The sequence below is a fragment of the Eschrichtius robustus genome, chromosome 2 (assembly GCF_028021215.1).
Source record: "Eschrichtius robustus isolate mEscRob2 chromosome 2, mEscRob2.pri, whole genome shotgun sequence".
NCBI classification, from domain to species: Eukaryota; Metazoa; Chordata; class Mammalia; order Artiodactyla; family Eschrichtiidae; genus Eschrichtius; species Eschrichtius robustus.
Window position 1 is genome coordinate 162,533,231 of NC_090825.1, and position 10,094 is coordinate 162,543,324.

Genomic DNA, 10,094 nt, shown 5'->3' on the forward strand with positions numbered 1-10,094 from the left:
GGGACAGGGGGAGCGCGAGATGCCCCGTCGGGCTGCTGCCGCGAGTGGCCTTACAGGAGCCGCAGAAACACCGAACCCACGACAGGCTGGCCTTGCCCAAGAATGTCGCCTTACTGGTGGGCGCCAGACCCCTGGAGGTGGCGGAACGCGTGGATGGCCAGATCTCTGCAGAGGCGCGGTCAGCCCTGAGCTCAGCCTAGCCCCGGGTCAAGGTGCCGGGGAAGCCCCCTGCAGACCTGCTCGCTCTCCAGAGGCAGACGAGTGGTGTCCGGCAGCCTAAGCGTGAGGATGAAATCTTCACGGTTAACGAAGAAAGGAGTCTGTGGCAAAAGCAACCAGGAGAGGTTGCTCGTGCGGAGGAAGAGACACCATTCTCGGTCACTGAACGAAATCAGTGGTTGATCCAAGATGTGGGATTGAGAAATTTTACAAAAGGAGAGTCTTGTACGGACAAATAGGGGACGTGAGGAGTCTTTGTATCTATGACCAATGTGTTCGGTTTTCTGTTGACTTCTTTTCAAATCTGCCTACTTTTTTGTTTTTCACAAAACAACCCGAGCAACCGCTTGTGGCTGCCTTTCCCGCAGACTCCTTTCTTCCTTAATTGTTACCGTGGCCTGTGAAAGTTTAATTCTGACTGATTGACTTACTCGATCATTTGTTGTATTGATGACAATGTTTAATGCACATTTTTTCATTTCTAAATAGTTTTACAAATACTTGAAGACTTGTTTGTCTAGTAGAAGTGGCTCATTAGCACACCCTTCTTCAGGAACGAAGGTTTAATAAACCCCTAGAATCCAACAGGTTATCTTTAAAAAAAAAAAAAAAAAGCCTTAAGGATTTTTGTCTCATTTAAATTATCCATCTCCAAATTGACTAAGATTCAGTTAGGAAATGAAGCACCTCAACTTTGTACCACCTGACTTGAAGAGGAGTCGGGTGGCCTCTGGGGCACCCACAGAGTGCTTCCCTCTGCCCAGCATGATACCTGTGGGAATCTCACTTTCTGAGTAAGTTCAGCTGTTACCTAGTTTGTGGCATTTCATCCCCTCCCAGGCACCAGCCTTCCCTTGAGAAAACACTAGGTGTGCACTGAGGCCATTTTTGAACACGATGTGAGAACAGTTGACTCCACTCCTCCCACACCCGAGGGAGAATGAAGCACAGAGGTCCAGGGCAGAGGGCTTCAAAGCTGCCATCACTGGAGCTCGATAAACAAGTAAAAAGAAATGAAGACACTCCAAGGTGGGAGGGCACAGCCTCCGGAAGTCTCAAAATGAGAATCTGGAGGAAGGTCCCCTGAAATTTGAATGAGGTGGATGGCCAGACACCCACTGAATCTGTAAGATAGAACCAGCGTGCTTGCACATTAAAATAAGAAAAGTATTCTTTTCATATATAGGGGCCTCCAGCTTTTTCCAACATGCATACCACCTTAATGTTCCCAAACTTCTAAGGCTCCTTTCACACACACCCAGACACCCAGATTTGATAGGGAGCTAGTTACAGAACTAGCTAGCTACTATAGAAACCCCAAAGTGACTTGAAGTACCCTGGAATCTAACTTCCTTCCCTAACGTCAAGTCCTGAGTTAGGGTGGTCTCAGGATGACCAAAGAATCTCCCCTTCCCATTTTCCACCCCACAGTGCTGTGTGTCACCTTGGTTCTTTACCTTTTGTTTGTTGCTATTCCCCACTCCAATAGGATTTCCCACTCCAGTAGGAAACTACCCTAATGGGTTCCATTTATCACTTTGAAGCATTCTTCCATGAAGTGTTCTATGTGCACACATTAAGTTTAGGTAAACAGTGCTGTTTTATACTTCACTTTGCAGCATGGTGCCACAGCTCTGTGCCCTAAGCTCCACTATGTCTCTATGTGACAAGCTCCTCTGTGTCTCTGGGCTTCAGCATACTCTATAGCCTCCACCCCCCGTTTGACCTTCCACCTCCCCCGTTGAGGGGCACTGGCGCTCGTCTTCCCCACCCCCAAGACAACGGTACTGAGGATGCCCGAGTGTGCATCCCCCTGTGGGCCTGGAGAGGACTAAGGAACACCTGTGAGTGGGTCACTGGGTCCAGGGTCAACATGCCCTAAATCTGATGACACCTGGCAGCAGAACCCAGCAGCAGTGCACGGGACAAATGGTGGCAGCTTTCCCATCTCCATCAGCCCAACAGTGTGAGTCATTACTTTTATGGACATGTGATTGCTCCGAAAACTAAGGAGTTTGAACATCTCCTCCTGGGTTTCTGAGCCCTCTGGTTCCTCTTACGCACTTGCTTGTCCACACCTCTGCTGTGTTATTTTACTCCAGTCACTTTTGGCTCTTCACAATTTGCAGGAGCTCCTTGCAGTTTCGGTACGAACCACGTTGGTCTGGGCGCTGCAGACATCTTCTACTGCTCCGCCTGTCTGTGCTGACTCTGGCCATGGGACACTTGGTTGAGTAGAGGAGGCATTTTTATAAGCCCAACCATCTCACCTGAGAAAACCATTCCCAACACCAGACAGTCCTCAGCCTGTCAGCTGGTGGCAGAAAAGCAATGGCAGCATTCTCATCAAACCGCTGTGGGTGTAGTTCTTGTGTTCCTTGAACCCCCCCTCCCCCATGGCAGGGCAGCGCTAGGGGGACATCCTACCAACAACGGCAAGGGAATGGGCATCAATCCATAGGTCTGCACAGAGCTCAGCCTCAGGACTGGCCATAGCCGTGAGGTCTGCCCCACCCTCCCCAGCAGGTCATACCCTGGGAAAAAGCTACATCTGCATCAAGGACGTAGTCAGCAGACCAGCTTCCCTGGAGTTCTCCGCACCTCTTGGACATGAAAATCAGGTTGGGGCATCCCTGTGCCCATGTCATGATGGCAGAAACAGTTCTACTGCACTGCTCCCCATGCTGGTATCCCCCATATCCACCTTTCTGCTACCTCAGTAACAGGGACCTGGGTCACCTCCAGGTTCTCGATGCTGCAAACAAGATTCAGTAGCCGTCCTGTGCACATTACCTCATGGAACCATGCTGGCATCCCTTTGGCTCGCCAACCCAGGGCTGGAGTTGCCACGTCACATGGTAGCACACAGTGTACTGTCTAGTCAACTACTGGAAGTGACCTCTGAGCCCTCCCTGATAGAAGTATCTGTGTGCCTGGGGCCATGGGATACATTGGTGTCTGGAAGAGGAACATTATTCCACAGAGAACAAGGGCCCACAATAGAGAGGCCACTGTGACCAGTCAGCAGGGAGCAGAGGGTGGGAGCTGACTTCAGTGAGGAAATGGCAGGGATTGCTTGTACAGCCCAGCAGGCAACACAGAACTTTCACCACTGGACAGTCAGAGGAGCTGCTAAGCGAGAAGCCAAATCTTACTGGAATCAAAGGCCATCCATGCCGGAGACATTCCTGGCCTGCAGGACACAGGCCGGCAGCTCCCTCCTGTGTCCCCACTGCATCTCAAACTGGAGTCAGGGAGGGGGCCAGAGGCACCCCTGATCTGAGGAGTCAGGATTACTTATTAGCGTTACTCGGCCAAGGTCCTACAGCTTGCCAAGAGGATGAACCCATCACTCTCCCATATATAACCAGGCAGCTTTTCCCACCCTCTGCTTGCCATTCTGATGTAGAGAGTATGTGAGAGAAAGGGAGAGACAGCTCATGCGCTGAGAATTCTATCCACATACCATCAGAAAGCAAGCAACTCCATGCTGGTATCAGAACCTCCCATCTCTCCCCAGCACTGGGCACCCAGGGGGGGTACCACCTTTCTGGCCTGCACCCCAGCCCTGTCTAGCACATCCGTCTCCAGGCAGCCAACTGAGCGCAGAATGGACAGGCCTCCCAGCAGATCTCTGCAGAGGAGGAAAGCGGGTAGCTGGATCTCCAGCTGTGGGAAACTGGGGCAGCTCCCCAGTTTCACTCAGCAGAAGCAGGAGGTGGAGGGCTCATCAGGGAGAAGTCCAACCCACAGACCCCCAACATGGGGCAGTGCAGACACAGTGCCTCCTCAGAGACCAGCCAGGGCATGGAGAGAAGACAGATGGGAGGAGGGATGCCAAGCAAACTGGTTGAAGCGAGCCCTCTTTAGTGGGCTCTGTAAGCGCCGGCTACCAGCCAGGCGGGCCGCCCCCAAGCTCACAGAAACACAAGAGGCCAGCAGCACCGAAGCCCAGTGACTTCCAAGTCTGAAAGGCTTCATCCAGAAACAGGCCATCGATCATAAAGCTGCACTTTGGGGAACAACTCACAGCCCCAACCACCATCCTTAACGCCTGTCTGTGTCAATTCTTGGACCCCTTGACCTTGTCACTTTGCGCTGCAGTTTTGTCTTTTGGAGGAATCTACACAATGACACTACTACTAAGAGGTTTTGCTAAATTCGTCCAGCAGAGGAAATATGAAGGGAAGCCAGAGGTACAGGGAAATGAAACACCAAGGTGAGGCCTGGAGATGGCCTGAGCCTGAGATTGCTCCTCCCGCCCCAGGAAAAACTCCTGGGTCAGTGAGGGACAGGCAGGCGGACAGGGCAGATAGAGGGTGATGCTAAGGCAGGTTCCTGGGAAACCAGTGGCATCCAAGGGATGGAAGATGGAGAAGAGAAATGAGAGCCGGCAGAGTAGACACCCTCGGAGGCAGAGCAGGGACAGAGCCTGGAGGATATGGCCAGCAAGGGTCTGCACTGCCCCTGACACACAGACTCCATGAAGACCTCAAGGTTCTCACGTTTCTGCGGATAGACCTCAAGCTGTAGATGTAGATTTATGCAACAGGTCTGATCTGCCTGCCCTCCTCACCCAGGCACCCTGAACATTCCTTTCCCTTGACACTCACCCCAAATTCAACCTTAACTGCTATGCCCAATGCATGGGTGGGGGACTGTGGGCCTGGGTGTGCATGTCCGGTGGAGCAGCCCCGTTACAGGCTGCATTTAAATGGGGCAGGTGTCAGGTCTGGACAGCCCAGGCCTCCTGGAGATGACGACCGCAGCTCATGGAGACCCCGGCAAATCTGACGAGACTTGGGGCAGCGCAAAGAACTTTATGGAGTTGGGATACACTTAGGTTAACTTACCCCCAATACAGATCTCTATAATGAAATGTTTATAGCCTAGAAACATGAACACCTAGAGGAAAAGGGAACACAAACACTCTTCTGAGGAGCACTGTCTTCAGCAACTCAAGGTGGGCACTTAGAGTTCGCAGCCCACATCTACACCTAGGAGAAGACACTCAGGGTTGGGGTGTCTTGAAGGATGACAGGGGGGTCCAGAAGGAGGCAGATGGAGGAGCTGCTTCAGGCCAGGGATGGAACGAGCTTCCTCTGCCCGGTGCCTGGGCAAGCAGCACATCACTGCATGGGAAGAGAGGGAAGGAGTGAGTTAGGTTCTATCCTGGAAGCCAGGTGACTGGAGAACCCAGCCCCACCAGACCCACACGTCTCCTCACCCACAATCACCACCCACTTGGAGCTGATGAACCAGTATTGCCAGAAGTGAAATGACACCTCTCAGCTCAGAGGAGGGAAGACAGAGGCTGCTGGCTCCTGGCTCCTGGCTCAGACTCAGGGTTGCAAAGAGCCCAGAATCTCCAGGTTTAGGCAAAGCCTCAGGGCACAGTGTAAAGGAGGACATTCAGGATGAGGGCATGGCAACCACCATCCTCGCCAGGATCCCTGCCTCTCCTGACCTCACAGCCAGCTCCTACCTGCAGAGCCCCAGGACAGGGCAGGGGCCCAGTGCTTCAATATTGGGATGCAAGTCCCCCCTCTCTGCATATGTTCCTTCCCACATGGAAGCTGGAGAGTCTCCTGGATTACTCATTCCTGAAATTCAGCCCCAAATGGAAGCAAGGCAGCGGTCTTAAGGCTTCTCTCTTGGTAAGCTACCACCTTGCTAATTCTTGAATCTGTGCCCCTCTGCACTCCCCTGGCCACCAGGACAGGGTGCCCACCTGGAGCAGCATACTGAGGCCCAGGTTGCGGTGCCTCCTCTCCAGCTCCGACACAGCCTGCAGCAGGGACCTGAACCTCTCCGCTGGGTCCTCATCCTCGTCGTCCAGGGACCCTTCCTCTTTCTCTGCTTCCTGCAGGAAGCGCCCCTCCTCCTCGGCAAAGAAGGCCCGAAGCTTCTTGTAGTCCGTCAGGGCCTTCTTCCTCCGGTCCATCACATGTCCCTACAGGATGGGTGGGTGGCAGGGAGGGATACCCGTGTCCTCGGGCTACCCCGAGAGCCCCTGCCCCACCACCGACCACCTCAGGGGAGGAGAGTCCCCTGACCGTCTGACTGTACAGTGCTCAGCTGTGGTCCAAGGCCCTGCCAAATAGGGTCAGGGTACACAGCCACGTTTCCTTGTTCACATGGACTCCAACCCCACCCCACTTGCCTTCCACACAGCAGCAGCGGACTCAGCCTGGCCATGCAGGTCCCGAGCATCGTTCAGATCTTTCCTCATGATCTCCACAGATCCCTTGTTCTCCTGGAAAGAGATGTTGGTTATGGGGTGTGTGGCCACTTCTGAAGGTCTGGGGCCCACCTAAGCCCAGTCCAGAGGGACACTGCACCACCAGAATCCCCTGTCCGACGGTCCAGAGGCCTCAGTTCATGGTCTTGGCCCACCAGACACCTCAAAACCCTGCAGGCGCCAGAGAGGGGGGTCTTAGTGACCCACTATGCTCTCTCCAGTCTGAGAGAAATATTTGTGCTAAGAATCCAACAGGGTAACTGTACACAAGACCATCCATTGGGGTCCCTAGTGTTACTCTCCCCAGCGCAGGGATGGAGGGTGGTCTCTTTGGGGTGAGGATGGCCACACCCAGGGCCTGCCCAGCTCCATGCACTGACTGGATAGGTGGGGTCCTTCACCAGGAGGAGAGACCAACTCCAGTCCCCTGGCCACATGCTCTAGCCCCAAGCAAGCTCCTGGATGCTACACTCCACTGTTTACCCAGGAGACCCCAGGACCCAACCCCTGACACATGTACCCTCAAACGTGCTACTCTCTCCCCTCTGGTGGGCAGGGACCACACTGTTTCCACTCCCGGGGCCTGGCTGTCTTTATTCTCTAAGAAATAAAATTGAGCCCCACACACACATCCCGAGACACCAGCTGTGACCAGACTCTCCGATGGCGGGTTCCGACCCAGAATCAAGTGCCACATGTAACGGCTGAAAGCACAGTGGAAAAGGTTCCAGAACAAAGTAGGTTAAGGGACTCGGGAGAAGACGGAATGGGAGCGGGGTGCACAGGACCCGAGGGGCCGATAGCCTCAGGTCCCGACCCCTATGAGGGGACTTTGCTCGTTGGGGCAGGGCTACCATAGCGTGACGTCATGCCACCAGGTGCAGGGCAGTAACACAAAAGGGGCAAGGCATGGGGGCGGGGCCCCCAGCAGGACTGTCTGCCCATGGGGGGTGGGGCAGGGCAGTACAACACTGAGAAGGCGGCAGGGGCATCCTGGGGGGAAGCGGGGGACGACGGGGAGAAAGGGCACTGTCCAGGGCTGGGGAAAGGGGGACTGGATACCTTCCGAAGGTAGGGGAGTGGAGAGGGAGCAACCTCTGGGGGTAGGGAATGGGGGAACAAGGCACCGTCCAGGGATGGGAGAAAGGGTACTGGGCACCGTACAGAGAAAGCAAAAGGGACAGGGCAACAACTGGGGTATGGTGGGGCGGGGGGGGCGGCGGTCAGAGCACCGTCCAAAAGATGGAGACTGGGGACTAGGGCGCCAACCGGATAATACGAAGGGGGAACAGGGCGCAGTCTGGGGATGGGAAGGGGGTCAGGGCACCCTCCGGGGAAGGGCAGCGCATGGGACGCCGCCCGCGCGCACCTTGCCGCGCAGCGCCTTCCTCCAGCGGGGCTCCCACTCGGGCGGCTCGGGCCCCGCGGCCATGCGGCAAGCGGCGCACAGCGGGCCCCCGTCGGCTCGGCACAGCAGCTGCAGCGCCGCCTCAGAGGCCGGGCCGTCGCGCGCGGGCGCCGCGGCAGCCTCCTCGAGCGCCAGCAGGCGGCGGCTGAGCGGCGGGCGGCCGGGCTCCACAGCGCGCTGCCAGCAGTCGTCGGCGCACTCGGGGCACGGGAAGGGCCCGTCCTCCTCCGCCCAGAATCGCACCACGCACGCCCGGCAGAAGCGATGGCCGCAGTCGGCGCGCACCGGCTCGCGGGGCGCGCGCTGGCACAGGGCGCAGGCGGCCTCGGCTGGGCCCGCGGGAAGCGCCAGGGCGGCGGCGGCGGGGCCCTCGAGGAGGGCGCAGACAGGGACGCAGACCGGGGAGCACAGGTGGCTGGGCTGGCGAGGCCGGAGACACGGGGGAATGCCGGGGACCGGGACGCAGGAAAAGCGCGGCCGGAGAGCCGAGGACGGTGATGCGCGGACAAGGATGGAGAGCAGGGACGAAGGACAAGAATGGCGACTGGGATGGCTGAACGCCCGGCGCAGGGTCCTGACAGGCGTGTGCTCCACCACGCAGGGTCCTGGCAGCGCTGTGCTCCACGCAAGGTCCTGGCAGCGGTCTACTCCAGCCTCCCGGGTCCTGACAGGCCGCTACACTCCGCCTGGGTCCTGGCAGCGGTGTACACTCCACTCCCTCCCAGCTAACAGTGGCGCGCTTCAGTCTCCCCCCGCGGGCCGACCCATGTCCTTGCACGCTGAAATCTTACAGGGATTGTCACTTCTCCCATAAATGACTCGTGTGAGAAAGGGAAACAGTTTTATTTGAAAAGTCCATTTTAAACATCTTTTTGTAAGCTGCTAGGACCTGAGCTTCAAGCACCTCCTCCGGGGCGCAACGCCCACGCGGGGTGGGGACTGGGCTGGAATACGGCCTGCGTGGGACCCCCTCGTGTGCACCATCCCACGTGAAATCGTTCTGCATGCACCGAACCGCGTGGGCCTTCCCCGCGTGCGTAGGTCCGGCGTGGACTCTCAGAGGAACACGTCCTGTGAGGGCCACCCCACGTGGGTGGCCAACGTCCGACCTGGAGCCCAGGCTTTAGGTCCCCAGTTCGCCCCTGAGCCTCAGGCACGGGGAATCCAGCGGCGAGGAAACTCGTTGATTTAGAGTGAAGACTTGTGATAAGACCCAGGGCTACCAGTCACCAGGCCCATACCAGGAAATTCGTTAGCATTTCTTTAGAAAAGACAAACAAAAAAGGTTTAGGGAAGGAGCGGTCTGGTGGTTTGTTTTTGTTTTTGTTTTTGTTGTTTTAAACAACCAAGCACGTGGTTTAAAAAAAAATGCAATTTTTAATTTTTTAAAAGTGAATCTGTTATTCCGCATAAGTGCAAAATCTTCCTAGGTATTGCTCTTTGGTTTTGTGGGGGTTTTTTTGTTTTTTTTAAAATCTGTTGTTGATTTAACAAAAAACACGTAAAAGTTAAGTTTTATTCAGGGACCTTACTGAGGCCTGTAGCCAGGAAATAGCTGTTGACTGAAGAAAATGCACAACCTAAACGTTGAGAGTTACATTTTATTTGGCAGACTTGCTAAGGACCTAAGCCAGGAAGAGAGCCTCTCAGGAGCCAGGTATATAGGAGTTTTGGCAACAAAAACCAGGTTTGGAACAACAAAAGGTTACTGTTAAAGAAAACCAGACATCTTAATGAATTTAGTGCTTTTTTTAATGTATGGGAAGATGCAATAGTCTGGGCTTATTGGAATCATTCCTTTGATAGGGACCTTAACTATCTAGGGCCAGTACCCTGTTTTTCTCCTTTCTGAATCCCCTCAGGGTGCACAGTTGGGGTGGCTGTGGTGCCACAACATCCTTTGTTTACTGATAAGGCAAGCTGGTTGTCTTTATCCACACAGCCTCTCCTTACCTCTGAAGGGACTGGTCCAAAGAGGTAGTGGAGGAGCCAGTATATATAAGAATTGTTTTGGCCGGGAAATACTTGTAGTCAAGCATACATAAAAGATTACTGCTAATCACAAAGAACAGATATCTCAAGTTACTGATTTTAGTGTTTTTCTATCTATGGGAAGATGCACGAATATGGGGTCATTGAAATTATTCCTTAGATAGGCATTTTAACTGTCTGGGGGCCTGGTAAATCCAAAGTGCAGAGTGTTTCATCATTTTTTCCCCCATCTTG

The 10,094-nt window shown here is 54.7% G+C and overlaps 1 protein-coding gene across 1 annotated transcript; it reads right to left on the bottom strand.

Annotated features, from left to right (window-relative positions):
* Positions 1-5,019: 5,019 nt before the first annotated feature.
* On the bottom strand, positions 5,020-8,874 carry RNF187 (ring finger protein 187). Its single transcript, XM_068534935.1, has 5 exons — positions 8,758-8,874; positions 7,830-8,543; positions 6,383-6,475; positions 5,951-6,172; positions 5,020-5,351 (listed from the first exon to the last, which is right to left on the bottom strand). Exons 1-5 carry the CDS (start codon positions 8,872-8,874, stop codon positions 5,349-5,351), a joined length of 1,149 nt encoding a protein of 382 aa, XP_068391036.1. The 3' UTR covers positions 5,020-5,348.
* Positions 8,875-10,094: the final 1,220 nt, after the last annotated feature.